The sequence below is a fragment of the Gopherus flavomarginatus genome, chromosome 23, assembly GCF_025201925.1.
Source record: "Gopherus flavomarginatus isolate rGopFla2 chromosome 23, rGopFla2.mat.asm, whole genome shotgun sequence".
NCBI classification, from domain to species: Eukaryota; Metazoa; Chordata; order Testudines; family Testudinidae; genus Gopherus; species Gopherus flavomarginatus.
Window position 1 is genome coordinate 15,149,394 of NC_066639.1, and position 18,404 is coordinate 15,167,797.

Consider the following 18,404-nt stretch of genomic DNA (forward strand, 5'->3'; position numbering starts at 1 on the left):
CCCCCACCCCCCGGCCGAGACAGCCCTCCCCCTCCCCTCCCCTCCCTGCCCCCCCTTTCCGGCCCAGCAGCCTCACTTCCAGCTTCCCGGCACCCCTCCCCCCGCCCGCCGGGACCCGCCGGGAGCGCCCCACGCGCGGACACCCTGCCGCGTGGGGGGGGGCCCTGCGGTGTGGGGAGAGACGGGGGAATAGCAGGGTGGAGGGAGGGGTGGGTGCGTGGAGGGGCAGGCGGGGGGGGTGCGTGGAGGGGTGGAGACGTAGGCGTGGGGGTGGAGGGAGGGGGGTGCATGAAGGGGCAGGCGTGGGGGAGAGACGGGTGGAATAGCAAAGTGGAGGGGGGGTGCATGGGGGAGCAGGTGTGGGGGTGCAGGGGGTGCACGGAGGGGCAAATATGGGGTGGAACGAGGGGTGGGTGCATGGAGGGGCAGGCGGAGGGCTGCATGGAGGGGTGGAGACATAGGCGTGGGGGTGGAGGGGCAGGCGTGGAGGTGGAGGGAGGGGGTGCATGGAGGAGCAGGTGTGGAGGAGAGACGGGGGAATAGCAAAGTGGAGGGGGGTGCATGGGGGAGCAGGTGTGGGGGGGTGGAGGGAAGAAGGTCCATGGAAGGGCAGGTGTGGGGGTGGAGCGGGGTGCATGGAGGGGCAAATATGGGATTGGACGAGGGGTGGGTGCATGGAGGGACAGGCGGGGGGGTGCATGGAGGGGTGGAGACATAGATGTGGGGGTGGAGGGAGGGGGTGCATGGAGGGGCAGGCGTAGGGGTGGAGGGAGGGGTGGGTGTGTGGAGGGGCAGGCAGGGGGGTACATGGAGGGGCAGGCATGGGGGGAGAGATGGGGGAATAGCAAAGTGGAGGTGGGTGCATGGGGGAGCAGGCATGGGGGTGGAGGGAGGGGGTGCATGGAGGGGCAGGTGTGGGAGAGAGACGGGGGAATAACAAGGTGGAGGGGGGTGCATGGGGGAGCAGTGTGGGGGTGGAGGGAGGGGTGGGAGTGTGGAGGGGCAGGCAAGGGGGGTGCGTGGAGGGGTGGAGACGTAGGCGTGGGGGTGGAGGGAGGGGGTGCATGGGGGAGCAGGTGTGGGGGTGGAGGGAGGGGGGTGCATGGAGGGGCCGGCGTGCGGGAGAGACGGGGGAATAGCAAGGTGGAGGAAGGTGCATGGGGGAGCAGGCGTAGGGGGTGGAGTGTGGAGGGGCAGGCGTGGGGGGCTACATGGAGGGGCAGGCGTGGGGGAGAGATGGGGGAATAGCAAAGTGGAGAGGGTGCATGGGGGAGCAGGTGTGGGGGTGGAGGGAGGGAAGTGCATGGAGGGGCAGGTGTGGGGGAGAGATGGGGGAATAGCAAGGTGGAGGGGGGTGCATGGGGGAGCAGGTGGGGGAGGAGAGAGGGAGGTGCATGGAAGGGCAGGTGTGGGGGTGCAGGGGGTGCATGGAGGGGCAGATATGGGGTGGAACGAGGGGTGGGTGCATGGAGGGGCAGGCACGCAGGTGGAGGGAGGGGGATGGATCAACGGTTGGCTGGGGGGGTGGCTGGTTAGATCAATTGTTGGACGGGTGGAGACGGGGATGGGTGGGTGGATGGATGGTAGGACGGACGGGGATGGGTGGGTGGATGGATGGTAGGATGGACGGGGACAGGGATGGGTGCGTGGATGGATGGATGGTTGGATGGGTAGAGACGGGGATGGATCGATGGTTGGATGAGTTGGGTGGGTGTGTGGATCGATGGTGGGGATGGGTGGGGAAGGAGATAGGTGGGAGGATGGATGGCTGGATGGTGGGGGAAAGGGTTTGGTTGAGGGATGGATGGTTGGATGGGAAGAGAAGGGGATGGATCGATGGTTGGATGAGTTGGGTGGGTGTGTGGATCGATGGTGGCCATGGGTGGGGAAGGAGATAGGTGGGAGGATGGATGGCTGGATGGTGGGAGAAAGGGTTCAGTTGGGGGACGGATGGTTGGACAGGAAGAGAAGGGGATGGATCATGGTGGGATGGGTGGGGACGGGGGTGGGTGAGTGGATCAATGGTTGGACGTGAGGGGACAGGGATGGGTTGGTGGATCCATGTTTGAATGGGGATGAGGGTGGATCAATGGTTGGACGGGTGGGGATGGGGTTCAGTGCCTGGATTGATGGATGGCAAGGGATGGGTGGGTGGATCAATGTGGGGATGGGTGGTTGGATGGGTGGGAATGAGGGTGGGTGGGTGGATCGATGGTGGGACGGGTGGGGATGGGGGGTGGATCGAAGGTTGGACAGGTGGGTATGGGGGTGGAGGGTGGACCAATGGTTGGATTGGTGGGGATAGGTGGGTGGATAGATGTTTGGACAGGTGGGGATGGGTGGCTGGCTGGATGGGGATGGGGATGGGGGTGGATGGATCGATAGTTGGATGGGTAGGGAATGAGATGGGGGGTGGATCAATGGTGGGACGGGTGGGGATGGGGATGGGTGGGTGGACTGAAGGTTGGACACGTGGGTACGGGGGTGGAGGGTGGATCAGTGGTTGGATCGGTGGGGATGGGTGGGTGGATCGATGGTTGGACGGGATAAGCTGGGGACGGGTAGTGGATCGATGGTTGGACGGGTGGGGATGGGGATGAGTGGATGGATCGATGGTTGGACGGGATGAGCTGCGGACCGGTAGAGGATCGATGGTTGGATGGGTGGGGACGGGGATGAGTGGATGGATCAATGGTTGGATGGGTCAGGACGGAGACGAGTGGGTGGATCGATGGTTGCACGGGTGGGATGGGGATGGTGGGTGATTCGATAGTTGGGATGGGTAGGAGAGGGGATGGTGGAGGTTGGACAGGATGAGATGGGGATGATAGGGTGGATCGATGGTTGGACGAGCAGGGATGGGGATGGGTGCGTGGATGGATGGTTGGATGGGAAGGGAAGGGGATGGGTGAGTGGATCGATGGTTGCACGGGTGGGATGGGGATGGTGGGTGAATCGATAGTTGGGATGGGTAGGAGAGGGGATGGTGGATGGCTGGACAGGATGAGATGGGGGATGATAGGGTGGATAGATGGTTGGGTGAGTAGGTGGATCAATGGTTGGATCAGTGGGGATGGGTGGTTGGATTGATGGTTGGATGGGATGAGATGGGGATGAGTGGTGGATCGATGGCTGGATTAGAAGGGAAGGGGAAGGGTGGATGAATCGATGTTTGGACCAGAGGAGACAGGGATGAGTTGTTGGATTGGAGGTTGGACGGGGGGATGGGTGGGTGGGTCGATGGTTGGACAGGTGGGGATAGGTGGGTGTCTCAATTGTACAAGCGATGGGGAAGGGGATTGGGGGTGGATGGGCGGGGACAGGGATGGGTGGTTGGATGGATGGGTATGAGGGTGGGTGGGTGGATCAGTGGTTGGACAGATGGGGATGGGGATGTGGGTGGATCGATAGTTGGACGGATGGGGATGGGGATGTGGGTGGATCAATGATTGGACGGATGGGGATGGGGGTGGGTTGGTGGATCAATGATTGGATGGATGGGTATGAGGGTGGGTGGGTGGATCAATGGTTGGACGGGTGGGGATGGGGATGTGGGTGGATCGATAGTTGGACGGACGGGGATGGGGATGTGGGTGGATCAATGATTGGACGAATGGGGATGGGGGTGGGTTGGTGGGTCGATGGTTGGACGGGTGGGGATGGGGGTGGGTTGGTGGGTCGATGGTTGGACGGATGGGGATGGGGGTGGATTGGTGGGTCGATGGTTGGACGGATGGGGATGGGGACAGGTTGGTGGATCGATGGTTGGACGGACAGGGATGGGGATGTGTGTGGATTGATGGTTAGACGGAGAGGGATGGCGGTGGGTTGGTGGGTCGATGGTTGGACGGACGGGGATGTGGAGGTGGGTGGATCGATGGTTGGACGGACGGGGATGGGGGTGGGTTGATGGTTGGACGAACGGGAATGGGGATGGGTGGGTGGATTGATGGTTGGACAGACGGGGATGGGGGTGGGTTGGTGGATCGATGGTTGGACGAACGGGGATGGGGATGGGTGGGTGGATCGATGGTTGGATGGATGGGGATGGGTTGGTGGATCGATGGTTGGACGGACGGGGATGGGGTGGGTTGGTGGATCAATGATTGGATGGATGGGGATGGGGGTGGGTTGGTGGATCGATGGTTGGACGGACGGGGATGGGGATGTGGGTGGATCGATGGTTCGACAGGTGGGGATGGGAGTGGGTGGATGGACTGATGGTTGGACGGATGGGGATGGGAGTGGGTGGATGGACTGATGGTTGGACGGATGGGGATGGGGGTGGGTTGGTGGGTCGATGGTTGGACGGGTGGGGATGGGGACGGGTGGGTGGATCGATGATTGGACAGGTGGGGATGGGGGTGGGTTGGTGGGTCGATGGTTGGACAGGTGGGGATGGGGGTGGGTTGGTGGGTCGATGGTTGGACGGACGGGGATGGGGGTGGGTTGGTGGGTCGATGGTTGGACAGGTGGGGATGGGGGTGGGTTGGTGGATTGATGGTTGGACGGACGGGGATGGGAGTGGGTTGGTGGGTCGATGGTTGGACAGGTGGGGATGGGGGTGGGTTGGTGGGTCGATGGTTGGACGGACGGGGATGGTGGTGGGTGGGTGGATCGATGGTTGGACGGACGGGGATGGGGGTGGGTTGGTGGATCGATGGTTGGACGGACGGGGATGGGGGTGGGTTGGTGTGTCGATGGTTGAACAGGTGAGGATGGGGGTGGGTTGGTGGGTCAATGGTTGGACGGACGGGGATGGGGGTGGGTTGGTGGGTCGATGGTTGGACGGACGGGGATGGTGGTGGGTGGGTGGATCGATGGTTGGACGTACGGGGATGGGGGTGGGTCGGTGGATCGATGGTTGGACGGATGGGGATGGGGTGGGTCGGTGGGTCGATGGTTGGACAGATGGGGATGGGGGGTGTTGGTGGGTCGATGGTTGGACGGACGGGGTTGGGCATGTGGGTGGATCGATGGTTGGACGGACGGGGATGGGGGTGGGTTGGTGGGTCGAATGTTGGACAGGTGGGGATGGGGGTGGGTTGGTGGGTCGATAGTTGGACGGACGGGGATGGGGGTGGGTTGGTGGGTCGATGGTTGGACGGACGGGGATGGGGTTGGGTTGGTGGATCGATGGTTGGACGGACGGGGATGGGGGTGGGTTGGTGGATCGATGGTTGGACGGACGGGGATGGGGGTGGGTTGGTGGGTCGATAGTTGGACGGACGGGGATGGGGGTGGGTTGGTGGGTCGATGGTTGGACGGACGGGGATGGGGTTGGGTTGGTGGGTCGATGGTTGGACAGACGGGGATGGGGGTGGGTTGGTGGATCGATGGTTGGACGGACGGGGATGGGGGTGGGTTGGTGGGTCGATGGTTGGACGGACGGGGATGGGGGTGGGTTGGTGGGTCGATGGTTGGATGGATGGGGATGGGGATATGGGTGGATCGACGGTTGGACGGATGGGGATGGGGGTGGGTTGGTGGGTCGATGGTTGGACAGACGGGGATGGTGGTGGGTGGATGGATTGATGGTTGGACGGATGGGGATGGGGGTGGGTTGGTGGGTCGATGGTTGGATGGACGGGGATGGGGGTGGGTTGGTGGGTCGATGGTTGGACGGACGGGGATGGGGGTGGGTTGGTGGATCGATGGTTGGACAGACGGGGATGGTGGTGGGTGGATGGATTGATGGTTGGACGGACGGGGATGGGGGTGGGTTGGTGGGTCGATGGTTGGATGGACGGGGATGGGGGTGGGTTGGTGGGTCGATGGTTGGACGGACGGGGATGGGGGTGGGTTGGTGGATCGATGGTTGGACGGACGGGGATGGGGGTGGGTTGGTGGGTCGATGGTTGGACAGGTGGGGATGGGGGTGGGTTGGTGGGTCGATGGTTGGACAGACGGGGATGGGGGTGGGTGGATGGATTGATGGTTGGACGGATGGGGATGGGGGTGGGTTGGTGGATCGATGGTTGGACGGACGGGGATGGGGATATGGGTGGATCGATGGTTGGACGGTGGGGAAAGGGGCAGGGATCGGGGGACTCAGCAAGGGACTCTGTGCTGATCGAGGCAGGGAAGTTACATGGAGGTGGAAGGACCTGGACAGTTGTGTGATGAACGCCTTGTGCAGAGGCTGGTGAGTATGTGCATCGCACGTGTGTATCTGTGTGGGGGCGCGTGTGCAAGGGTTGTGTGGCGGGCTGACTATGTTTCACGGCACAGAGGCAGCAAGTGTCCAGCAGGGGCGTATTCGTTAAGGTGTGCAGTGAGCACCGCATCTGACATTGTGCGTGCTTTGGCTTTGCGTTGGGTTGTGTAGAAAGTGTCGTGTGTATTTGATGTAGGTTCTAGCTCAAGTTGTGTAGCCTGTGCAGCCCATGTGTGTCTGGGGGTGGGGGTCTTTTGAGAGGTGTGTGGGGAGGGTGGAAGGTGGTGTAGGGGATGTGTAGTGGCTAGGGGTGTATTCTGCAAGGGTGCAGGTGTGTGGGCAGAAGGGTCACTGTTCTGTGGGTGGGTGTGAAGCAGAATTTGTGGTCTATGGGAAGAGTGGAGCAGGAGTGCATATGCAGAAGAGGTTTTATATTGTGTGTGTCACGTGCAGCGGGAAATGTGTGTGTGTGTGAATCAGGGTGTGTGTGTGTGTGCGCGTGCAAAAGGTTTTGGGTGGCAGCGTGTGCTTGTTCTCCTGCTGTGCGCCCAGCAGCAGGGTGTCTATTCTCCGGGTGCACACCTGGTGGCAGGGTGTGTGTGTTCCTCCGGTGTACGCCCGGCAGCAGGGTTTGCATGTTCTCCGGGTGTGTGCCCGGCGGCATGGTGTGTGTCTTGGGTGGCAGTGTGCGTCTGTTCTCTGGGTGTGCACCCGATGGCAGCGTGTGCCTGTTCTCCAGGTGTGCGCCTGATGGCAGGGTGTGTGTGTTCTCCTGGTGTACACCCAGCAGCAGGGTGTGTTGTCTCCTGGTGTGTTCCCAGCAGCAGGCTGTGCATATTCTCTGGGTGTGCACCTGGTGGCAGGGTGTGTGTGTTCCCCCGGTGTATGCCCGGCAGCAGGGTTTGCGTGTTCTCCGGGTGTGCACCTGGTGGCATGGTGTGTGTGTTTGGTGGCAGGGTGTGTCTGTTCTCTGGGTGTGCACCTGGCAGCAGGATATGCATGTTCTCCGGGTGTGCGCCCAGTGGCAAGGTGTGCCTGTTCTCTGGGTGTGCGCCTGGTGGCAGGGTGTGTGTGTTCTCCCGATGTACGTCCAGCAGCAGGGTTTGCGTGTTCTCCGAGTGTGCACCCGGTGGCATGGTGTGTGTGTTGGGCGGCAGGGTGTGACTGTTCTCCGGGTGTGCACCCGGCGGCAGGGTGTGCCTGTTCTCCGGGTGTGCGCCTGGTAGCAGGGTGTGTGTGTTCTCCCAGTGTACACCTGGCGGCAGGGTGTGTTGTCTCCTGGTGTGTTCCCGGTGGCAGGGTGTGCATAGTCTTTGGGTGTGTGCCCGTTGGCAGGGTGTGTGTGTTCCCCCGGTGTACGCCCGGCAGCAGGGTTTGCGTGTTCACCGGGTGTGCGTCTGGCGGCATGGTGTGCCTGTTCTCTGGGTGTGCGCCCGGCGGCAGGGTGTGCCTGTTCTCTGGGTGTGCGCCCGGCCGCAGGGTGTGCCTGTTCTCCGGGTGTGCGCCCGGCCGCAGGGTGTGTGTGTTCTCCCAGTGTACGCCCAGCGGCAGGGTGTGTTGTCTCCTGGTGTGTTCCCGGCGGCAGGGTGTGCATATTCTTTGGGTGTGTGCCCGGTGGCAGGGTGTGTGTGTTCCCCCGGTGTGCGCCAGGAGGCAGGGTGTGCCAGTTCTCCGGGTGTGCGCCCGGCGGCAGGGTGTTCCTGTTCTCCGGGTGTGCGCCTGGTAGCAGGTGTGTGTGTTCTCCCAGTGTACACCCGGCGGCAGGGTGTGTTGTCTCCTGGTGTGTTCCCAGTGGCAGGGTGTGCATATTATTTGGGTGTGTGCCTGGTGGCATGGTGTATGTGTTGGGTGGCAGTGTGTGCCTGTTCTCCGGGTGTGCGCCCGGCGGCAGGGCGTGCCTGTTCTCCGGGTGTGCGCCCGGCGGCAGGGCGTGCCTGTTCTCCGGGTGTGCGCCCGGCGGCAGGGCGTGCCTGTTCCCCGGGTGTGCGCCCGGCGGCAGGGCGTGCCTGTTCTCCGGGTGTGCGCCCGGCCGCAGGGTGTGCCTGTTCTCTGGGTGTGCGCCCGGCAGCAGGGTGTGCCTGTTCTCCGGGTGTGCGCCCGGCGGCAGGGTGTTGGTTATTCTGTCTGTGTAAACTAGGGGGACCAGACAGAAAACGTGAAAAATCAGGAGGGGAGTGGGGGGAATAGGAGCTTATATAAGACCCAAAAACTGGGACTGTCCCTATAAAATCGGGACATGTGGTCCCTCTAGTGTAAAGAGCAGGGTGTGTTGTGTGTGTCTAGGCTAAATGTGTGTGTGTTGGGGGGGCACAGCTCCCTCTCCCCTCCCAGATTCAGGACAATCCCCACCCCCATCCCCAGCTGGTATCACTCCAGGCCAACACAGCCCCACCCAAAGCCTGGCCCCAGGCCCAAGGAAAGGGGGCAAGAGAACGGGAATTAGCCCATTTGGCAGAAAGGAGGAGTGGGGGCTAGTGGTTAGAGCGGGGGGGGGCTGGGAGCCAGGACTCCTGGGTTCTATTAACCCCTCCCCCACAGCTGCCTGCCCTGGGGGGGGGCTTCCAACCCCCCTGAGCCCCTGGCTGCAGGCACGTCCGCAATGGCTGATCTCCCCCCCCCCCAGCCAATAGCAGCGAGCCCAGCCTCAGACAGCCAATGGGAGAGGAGCAATAACAGCAGCTGGGCTGGGAGGGTCTGAGAGTGACCCCGCCCCCTTCAGAGCCGCCCCGCCCCTTCCCTGCACGTGCAGGTCACAGCCCCAAGTGTGTGTGTGGGAGGGGGTTCAGTCACACAAGGGTGCCCCTCACTCCCGACCCGCAGCCCCTGCCAGCCCAGCCCTGCCCCCCCACCCAGCCCTGCCAGTGCCCCTCACTCCCGACCCGCAGCCCCTGCCAGCCCTGCCCCCCCAGCTCTGCCGGTGCCCCTCACTCCCGACCCGCAGCCCCTGCCAGCCCTGCCCCCCCAGCTCTGCCGGTGCCCCTCACTCCCGACCCGCAACCCTTGCCAGCCCTGCCCCCCCAGCTCTGCCGGTGCCCCTCACTCCCGACCCGCAACCCCTGCTAGCCCAGCCCTATCCCCCCAGCTCTGCCGGTGCCCCTCACTCCCGACCCGCAGCCCCTGCCAGCCCAGCCCTGCCCCCCCCAGCTCTGCCAGTGCCCCTCACTCCCGACCCGCAACCCTTGCCAGCCCTGCCCCCCCAGCTCTGCCGGTGCCCCTCACTCCCGACCCGCAACCCTTGCCAGCCCTGCCCCCCCCCAGCTCTGCCGGTGCCCCTCACTCCCAACCCGCAGCCCCTGCCAGCCCTGCCCCCCCAGCTCTGCCGGTGCCCCTCACTCCCGACCCACAGCCCTTGCCAGCCCAGCCCTGCCCCCCCCAGCTCTGCCAGTGACCCTCACTCCCGACCCGCAGCCCTTGCCAGCCCAGCCCTGCCCCCCCCAGCTCTGCCAGTGCCCCTCACTCCCGACCCGCAGCCCCTGCCAGCCCTGCCCCCCCAGCTCTGCCAGTGCCCCTCACTCCTGACCTGAAGCCCCTGCCAGCCCAGCCCTGCCCCCCCCCAGCTCTGCCGGTGCCCCTCACTCCCGACCCGCAGCCCCTGCTAGCCCAGCCCTGTCCCCCCAGCCCTGCCGGTGCCCCTCACTCCTGACCCGCAGCCCCTGCCAGCCCAGCCCTGCCCCCCAGCTCTGCTGGTGCCCCTCATTCCCAACCCGCAGCCCCTGCTAGCCCAGCCCTGCTCCCCACAGCTCAGCTGGTGCCCCTCACTCCCGACCCGCAGCCCTTGCCAGCCCATCCCTGCTCCCCACAGCTCTGCTGGTGCCCCTCACTCCCGACCCGCAGCCCCTGTGCCATCCCCAGAGGCGGGTTCAGTGGCTGGGCCCAGCTGCTGTCTGAGGATCATGTTCCCTCGGTGGCTGCCCCCCCCCGGCCCCCGTTTGGGGTTTGTCACCTGGGGAACCAACCGCCCGTCCTGTGTCTGCCACCTGCGCCCGTCATGCCTGGGGCAGGGGGTGGGGGCTTAGTCCTCAAATCCCCCCCCCGATCTCTGCCCCACAGCACAGCGCTCACCTGCTCCCCCTGCCCCACAGTTCCCCCAACAAAGCCCTCCCCCCCGCTCATTGCTCTGGGCCAAGGGTCTCTGCTGGCGGAGGGGGGCAGGGGGGGCTGTTACACAGGATGCAGCTGTAACTGGTGCAACCGCCAGGCAGGTGCTGGGGTGGGGGTGCTTTGGGTGTCAGTGTAGTGGGGGAGGGGTGCAGTGGGGGCTGAAGGGGGGAGAAGTGGGGGTTCTGCCGGTGAGGGGGGTGGGGGTGCAGAGTGGGAGAGGTGCAGTGGGGGGAGGGTATGGGGTGCAGAGGGGAAGGGTGGCGTGGGGGGTGCAGAGGGGGAAGGGTGCAGTGGAGGGAGGGTATGTGGTGCAGAGACGGGAGGGTGTGGGGGGTGCAGAGGGGAAGGGTGGCGTGGGGGGTGCAGAGGAGAAGGGGTGCAGTGGGGGGAGGGTATGGGGGTGCAGAGGAGGGAGGGAGGGGTTAGGGGATGCAGAGGGGATAGGTGCAGAGGAGGGAGGGTGTGGGGGATGCAGAGGGGGAGGGGTGGGCATGGGGGTGTAGGGGGGAGGAGCAGGGGTTCCATGGGGGTGGGGGTGCAGAGTGGAAGAGGTGCAGTGAGGGTACGGTATGGGGGTGCAGAGGAGGGGGGTGTAGGGGATGCAGAGGGGGAGGGGTGCAGTGGAGGGAGGGTGTGGGGGTGCAGAGAAGGGAGGAGGTAGGGGGTGCAGAGGGGGAGGGGTGCAGTGGGGGGAGGGTGTGGGGGTGCAGAGAAGGGAGGAGGTAGGGGGTGCAGAGGGGGAGGGGTGCAGTGGGGGGAGGGTATGGGGGTGCAGAGGAGGGAGGGTGTGGGGGTGCAGAGGAGGGAGGGGGGAGGGGATGCAGAGGGGGAGGGGTGGCATGGGGGGTGCAGTGGGGGGAGGGGCGGGGGTTCCGCCGGGGCGGGGGGGCAGGGACTCCGGCACGTTCTGGTTCCTTCCTGCTCAGCACTTGGCCGGGTGCCCAGCTGGGCGGCTATTTATATCCTGTCCCCATGTGCCCCTGCGCTGGCAGCCGCGGCGGGGTGGGGGCGGGGGCAGGGCCCCATGCGTGTGCAGAGCTGCGGGTGGGGGAGACACGCAGACACGTGCGTGTGTGTTTTGGACGTTAGCATGTGCAGGCGTGTGTGTGTGTCCCCCACCCCCTCTCTGTGGCTTGTGGAGCCTGTTCCAGCGTGTGGCGGAGCCAGAATAGCGCCTGGGAGAAGATTACCATGTGGCTGCCCTCGCCGGTACCGACATGGCCCCTGTATGTGTCCGTGTAGCCAACATGTGTCTTAGCGTGTCTGCGTAGCCATGGCTGGTGTATGTATTTGTGTGTCTTGGCATGTCCAGCCATGTTTGGTCATTCAGGAATCAGTGCAAGCGTGTCCTGCATGGTGAGGTATGTGTCAGCACGTCCGAGTTGGTCTGTACATGCCGTGGTAGCGTGTTTGGTGTGTGCATTGGCATGGCCAGGGCATGTTGCAGCGTGTCCAGGTGTGTGGCTGTACATGGCATGTTAGCATGTTCTGTGTGTGTGTGTTGACATGGCCGGGACATGTGGCGGCATCTCCAGGCAGGTGGCTGTACGTGCCATGTTAGCGTGTTTGGTGTGTGTTGGCATGGCCGGGACATGTTGCAGCGTGTCCAGGCATGTGGATGTACGTTCCATGTTAGCATTTTTGGTGCGTGTTGGCATAGCTGAGGCACATCGTAGTATGTCCAGGCATGTGGCTATACATGGCGCATAGTGTTTGGTGTATGGGTTGGCATGGCCAGGGCGTGTTGCAGCATGTCCAGGCATGTGGCTGTACATGGTGTGTTAACATGTTCTCTGTGTGTGCATTGGCATGACCAGGGCGTGTCACAGCGTGTCCAGGCATGTGACTGTACATGGCATGTTAGTGTGTCCTCTGTGTGTATTGGGATGATCGGGGCCTGTCACTGCATGTCCATGTGTGTGGCTGTACATGGCATGTTAGTGTGTTCTCTGTATGTGTTGGCATGACCGGGGCATGACACAAAGTGTCCAGGGTGTGGCTGTACATGGTGTGTTAGCATGTTCTCTATATGTGTTGGCATGACCAGGGCATGTCACACACAGAGTGTCCAGGCTTGTGGCCGTACATGGCATGTTAGCGTGTTCTGTGTTGGCATGACCAGAGTGTCACAGCGTGTCCAGGCATGTGGCTATACATGGCATGTTAGCATGTTCTGTGTTGGCATGAATGTGGCGTGTCTCAGCATGTCCAGGCGTGTGGCTGTCTTGCCACCCCAGATCCTGACCCCCCACGTGTGTCTCCAAGCAGCTGTTTCCCAGCTCCCCCCCCATCGCTGAGCAACAAGGCCGAGCCGGGCCCCCATTGGCTGACAGGGCGATGACATCAGCAGCCCAGGCATAGTTAATAGGGCGGCCCTGGAGCCAGGTCAACCTTCCTGCCTCTGTTACCATAGCAACAGGGAAAGCGCTGGGCTCCATCACCCCCCCCCAACCGGGCCAAAAGGTCCACCCAGCCCTGCCCCCCCAGCCCCCATTTCTGGGGGGAGCCCACGGCTGGGCTAGCAGGGGCTGCGGGTCGGGAGTGAGGGGCACTGGCACAGCTGGGGGGCAGGGCTGGGCTAGCAGGGGCTGCGGGTCGGGAGTGAGGGGCACAGGCAGAGCTGGGGGGCAGGGCTGGGCTAGCAGGGGCTGCGGGTCGGGAGTGAGGGGCACAGGCAGAGCTGGGGGGCAGGGCTGGAGGGCAGAGCTGGGGGGCAGGGCTGGGCTAGCAGGGGCTGCGGGTCGGGAGTGAGGGGCACCGGCAGAGCTGGGGGGGGGCAGGGCTGGGCTAGCAGGGGCTGCGGGTCGGGAGTGAGGGGCACCGGCAGAGCTGGGGGGCAGGGCTGGGCTAGCAGGGGCACCGGCAGGGCTGGAGGGCAGAGCTGGGGGCCAGGGCTGGGCTAGCAGGGGCACCAGCAGGGCTGGAGGGCAGAGCTGGGGGGCAGGGCTGGGCTGGCAGGGGCTGCGGGTTGGGAGTGAGGGGCACCGGCAGAGCTGGGGGGCAGGGCTGGGCTAGCAGGGGCACCAGCAGGGCTGGAGGGCAGAGCTGGGGGGCAGAGCTGGGCTAGCAGGGGCACAGGCAGGGCTGGAGGGCAGAGCTGGGGGGCAGGGCTGGGCTAGCAGGGGCACCAGCAGGGCTGGAGGGCAGGGCTGGGCTAGCAGGGGCTGTGGGTCGGGAGTGAGGGGCACCAGCAGGGCTGGGGGGGCAGGGGGCTGCGGGTCAGGAGTGAGGGGCACCGGCAGAGCTGGGGGGCAGGGCTGGGCTAGCAGGGGCTGCGGGTCGGGAGTGAGGGGCACCGGCAGAGCTGGGGGGCAGGGCTGGGCTAGCAGGGGCTGCGGGTCGGGAGTGAGGGGCACAGGCAGAGCTGGGGGGCAGGGCTGGAGGGCAGAGCTGGGGGGCAGGGCTGGGCTAGCAGGGGCTGCGGGTCGGGAGTGAGGGGCACCGGCAGAGCTGGGGGGGGCAGGGCTGGGCTAGCAGGGGCACCAGCAGGGCTGGAGGGCAGAGCTGGGGGGCAGAGCTGGGCTAGCAGGGGCACAGGCAGGGCTGGGGGGCAGGGCTGGGCTAGCAGGGGCACCGGCAGGGCTGGAGGGCAGAGCTGGGGGGCAGGGCTGGGCTAGCAGGGGCTGCGGGTCGGGAGTGAGGGGTACCGGCAGAGCTGGGGGGCAGGGCTGGGCTAGCAGGGGCACCGACAGGGCTGGAGGTCAGAGCTGGGGGGCAGAGCTGGGCTAGCAGGGGCTGCAGGTCAGGAGTGAGGGGTACCGGCAGAGCTGGGGGCCAGGGCTGGGCTAGCAGGGGCACCGGCAGGGCTGGAGGGCAGAGCTGGGGGCCAGGGCTGGGCTAGCAGGGGCACAGGCAGAGCTGGGGGGCAGGGCTGGAAGGCAGAGCTGGGGGGCAGGGCTGGGCTAGCAGGGGCACAGGCAGAGCTGGGGGGCAGGGCTGGAGGGCAGAGCTGGGGGGCAGGGCCAGGCCAGCAGGGGCTGCGGGTCGGGAGTGAGGGGCACCAGCAGGGCTAAGGGGGCAGGGGGCTGCGGGTCAGGAGTGAGGGGCACGGGCAGGGCTGGAGGGCAGAGCTGGGGGGCAGGGCTGGGCTAGCAGGGGCACAGGCAGAGCTGGGGGGCAGGGCTGGAGGGCAGAGCTGGGGGGCAGGCCCAGGCCAGCAGGGGCTGCGGGTCGGGAGTGAGGGGCACCAGCAGGGCTAGGGGGGCAGGGGGCTGCGGGTCAGGAGTGAGGGGCACGGGCAGGGCTGGAGGGCAGAGCTGGGGGGCAGGGCTGGGCTAGCAGGGGCACAGGCAGAGCTGGGGGGCAGGGATGGGGGGCAGGGCTGGAGGGCAGAGCTGGGGGGCAGGGCCAGGCCAGCAGGGGCTGGGGGAGGAACCCCGCGCCTACGGCAGGCCTATGGCAGGCCTCTGCGGGGGCGGGTGGGGGCAGAGATCAGCGAGTCCCAGGCTCCCAGTTACTGATTAACTCCAGCCTAGGAGCTGTGCGGGAGGGGAGGGGCCTGCGACCAACCCTATAATAACAACCCTTCACCGCAGGCTCCGCCGGCCAAACAGGATCCTTCCCGCCACGCTCCAGAGAAGGGAAACCGAGGCAGAGAGGTCCAGGGACTCACCCTCATATAACACCCAGACCCTGCCCCCCCATATCGTACCCATCCCGGCCTCTGTGCCAGGGCAGGCGGGTCTTAGCAGAGTGCTGGGAGCCAGGACACCTGGGTTCTCTCCTCGGCTCTGGGAGGGGAGTGGGGGCTGGTGGTTAGAGCGGGGGGGCTGGGAGCCAGGACTCCTGGGTTCTCTCCCCGGCTCTGGGAGGCGAGTGGGGCACAATGGGGCCTGACCCTGGCTGGCAGGGTCTGAATTTGCTCCCCTAGCATTGAACTGCCCAAAGAACGAAAACCAGCTCCCCCCTCCCACACCTGCACGCCCCCCCCCGCCTGTTCTGCCTTTTCAAGCAGCATTTAATTTCTGCCCCACACATGGGGGGCAGGGATACTCCTACTCCCCCCCAGATCAGGTTACTGCTCCCCACCCCCATGCCAGCTGGGCGCACCTGTCCTCACAGCCCACCAGCAGATGGGCCCTCCCTAGGGGCGATCGGGCTCCAGCCGCGACGGGGGGGGGGGAGCGGCTCCGGTGTGAGGGGATGGACGGGACTGCGGGAACCAGGCTGAGGAGCAGGACTCCTGGGTTCTCTCCCCAGCTCGGGGGATGGGGCTAGTGGGTTAGAGATGGGGGGCTGGGAGCCAGGACTCCTGGGTTCTGTCCCTGGCTTGTGGGGGTTTGGAGCTGGTGGGTTAGAGCAGGGGAGAGCGGTGGGGGGTTGGGAGCCAAGATACCTGGGGTCCTTCACCAATGACTACGGGTGTGTTCCTGCCTCTGTGTGCCTCAGTTTCCCCCCACCCACCAGTCTCTGTTTATATCGATTTCAAGCTCTTTGGCACAAGGGCTGTGTGAATCTTGGCAGCGCCCAGCACGATGGGGCCACAATCTCGGTTGTGGGGGTCTGGGCAGCGCCCGGTTGACGGGGCCCCCCCAGCCTGGCTCTTGCCAGGGCGGGTTAAGCACCGGCTCCTGGAGTCACCTGCCAGGCCCCCCGGCTGGGAGAATGGGCAATTGAGCCCGGCAGGGTAACATTGCCTGAGTCTGCAGAGAGCCTGAGCCTCTTGCTGGGGGAGGGGGGAGCTGCCCTGTGCCTGTCAATGGGGTGTTAACTCCAGGCCTCAGAGCGCTGCATGACCCGAGGGGACTGCCCTCCAGGGGGGAGGGGGAGGGAGACACCAGGCCCCATGGACCCCCTGGTGAAACCCATTCAGATGGGGGTGGGGTTATGACAGTGGGTGGGGCCACAAGGCACCGCCCCCGCGATGGGGATCCCCGGGGTCACATGCAGGGGCCAAATGGAATGGGCAGATGGGCCAGACCAGAGACAGGGACGGGGGACGCAGGATGCCTGGATTCCAGTCCCAGTGCTGGGAGCGTTACAGCCCAGCTGTGTGACTCAGTTTCCCCTCCTGCCTTTGTCTAATTGGACTGGAAGGGGTTTGGGGCAGGGGTCTCTGAGCCACCCCTCACCTCCGGGCAGCGCAGGGCAGGACGGGGAGGGTGGCATGACGCAGACGTAGCTAGCAGTAATTAGGGGGCCTCGTTGGTTTTCCTGGGCTCTGTGTGACCCGGGCACCGGGAGATCCCCTAGCCGGAGCACCGCAGGGGAAATGGGGCAAGGCCGCAGCCCTGGCTACCTCCCCCGGGCCTGGCTAGCCCCTGCCCCCCGTCCTTTGGCACACCCATCACCCCGGCTCCAGGGGGTGCAGAGCGGGGGAGGGACGCCTGAGGAAGAGGGTGGGGGGCAGGGGGCGCTGGCCCAGTGTTCGGGGTTTGGAGCCAGCCAGGAGGCCTGTCTGGAAGGCGCGTTACCGGCCTCCATCCAGAGGGAGATTCTCTGGCCTGGGGGAGTCAGCAGGTCAGCTCTCAGCCCCCCCACTCTAACCTCTATCTCCCACTCCCCCTGCCCGCGAGACGGGGAGAGAACCCAGGAGTCCTGGTGCCCAGCCCCCCTGCTCTGGCCCACCAGCCCCCACTCCCCTCCCAGAGCCGGGGAGAGAACCCAGGAGTCCTGGCTCCCAGCCCCCCTGCTCTAACCCACCAGCCCCCACTCCCTTCCCAGAGCCGGGGAGAGAACCCAGGAGTCCTGGCTCCCAGCCCCCCTGCTCTAACCCACCAGCCCCCACTCCCGTCCCAGAGCCACAGAGAGAACCCAGGAGTCCTGGCTCCCAGCCCCCCTGCTCTGGCCCACCAGCCCCCACTCCCCTCCCAGAGCCGGGGAGAGAACCCAGGAGTCCTGGCTCCCAGCCCCCCCTGCTCTAACCACCAGGCCCCACTCCCCTCCCAGAGCCGGGGAGAGAACCCAGGAGTCCTGGCTCCCAGCCCCCCCGCTCTAACCACCAGGCCCCACTCCCCCCCAGAGCCGGGTGTGGCACTGGGTGTTTAAGGAAAGTGAATTGAAGACATGGCAGGAATCTCTGGGCCAGGAGCCCAAGTTCTCTGCACTAGATGTCACAGCTCAGCAGGACGCAGGCTGGGGGGGGGGGGGGGGGGGGGGGGGCAGGCAGGGGCTGGCCGGTCAGGAAGGGGCGTTCGCCTGCGGCTCGGGCTGGCAGAGCTTCGTGTGGTCACCTGTCGCCCTCTGGTGGGCAAATGTCAGAACAGCTCCCACCGGCCCCAGGGCGGGGACTGGCTGGCTCAGGGGGGCAGGGAATGGGGCAGGGGCCTGTCCCCTCTAGGGGGCGCCGGCTCCCACCCGGCCCCAGGGCGGGGACTGGCTGGCTCAGGGGGGCAGGGAATGGGGCAGGGGCCTGTCCCCTCTAGGGGGCGCCGGCTCCCACCCGGCCCCAGGGCGGGGACTGGCTGGCTCAGGGGGGTGGGAATGGGGCAGGGGCCTGTCCCCTCTAGGGGGCGCCAGCTCCCACCCGGCCCCAGGGCAGGGACTGGCTGGCTCAGGGGGGGGGGGAATGGGGCAGGGGCCTGTCCCCTCTAGGGGGCGCCAGCTCCCACCCGGCCCCAGGGCAGGGACTGGCTGGCTCAGGGGGGCAGGGAATGGGGCAGGGGCCTGTCCCCTCTGGGGGGCGCCGGCTCCCACCCGGCCCCAGGGCAGGGACTGACTGGCTCAGGGGGCAGGGAATGGGGCAGGGGCCTGTCCCCTCTCGGGGGCGCCGGCTCCCACCCGGCCCCAGGGCGGGGACTGGCTGGCTCAGGGGGGCAGGGAATGGGGCAGGGGCCTGTCCCCTCTAGGGGGCGCCGGCTCCCACCCGGCCCCAGGGCGGGGACTGGCTGGCTCAGGGGGGCAGGGAATGGGGCAGGGGCCTGTCCCCTCTAGGGGGCGCCGGCTCCCACCCGGCCCCAGGGCAGGGACTGGCTGGCTCAGGGAATGGGGCAGGGGCCTGTCCCCTCTAGGGGGCGCCAGCTCCCACCCGGCCCCAGGGCAGGGACTGGCTGGCTCAGGGGGCAGGGAATGGGGCAGGGGCCTGTCCCCTCTAGGGGGCGCCGGCTCCCACCCGGCCCCAGGGCGGGGACTGGCTGGCTCAGGGGGGTGGGGAATGGGGCAGGGGCCTGTCCCCTCTAGGGGGCGCCGGCTCCCACCCGGCCCCAGG

At 66.1% G+C, this 18,404-nt stretch overlaps 2 protein-coding genes and 1 long non-coding RNA gene across 4 annotated transcripts in view; 1 reads left to right on the forward strand and 2 right to left on the reverse strand.

Annotated features, from left to right (window-relative positions):
- KDM6B (lysine demethylase 6B) overlaps positions 1 to 18,404 on the reverse strand; it is a 69,144-nt gene that overhangs the window by 49,300 nt on the left and 1,440 nt on the right.
- Positions 1,345 to 4,701, forward strand: LOC127039661 (uncharacterized). Its single transcript, XR_007771276.1, has 3 exons — positions 1,345 to 1,787; positions 1,933 to 2,101; positions 4,473 to 4,701. It is a non-coding gene; the product is annotated as an uncharacterized LOC127039661 (long non-coding RNA).
- LOC127039651 (uncharacterized) lies at positions 6,587 to 7,890 on the reverse strand. Of its 2 annotated transcripts, none has more exons than XM_050933452.1 (2): positions 7,083 to 7,890; positions 6,587 to 7,010 (listed from the first exon to the last, which is right to left on the reverse strand). In XM_050933452.1, exons 1-2 carry the CDS (start codon positions 7,562 to 7,564, stop codon positions 6,587 to 6,589), a joined length of 906 nt encoding a protein of 301 aa, XP_050789409.1. In that variant the 5' UTR covers positions 7,565 to 7,890. The 2 variants fall into 2 exon arrangements, with proteins under 2 accessions (XP_050789409.1, XP_050789408.1); XM_050933451.1 differs by having other exon boundaries at positions 6,587 to 6,904; positions 6,941 to 7,890.

Bases quoted from the DNA above. Each gene is read 5' to 3' on its own strand.
- LOC127039651 (XM_050933451.1), bottom strand. From the start codon at position 7,564: ATGCCGCCAGACGCACACCCGGTGAACACGCAAACCCTGCTGCCGGGC. The intron at 6,905-6,940 runs GTGTACACCAGG...CCCTGCCATCAG, and splicing joins ACAACACACCCTGCTGCTGG to GCGCACACCTGGAGAACAGG.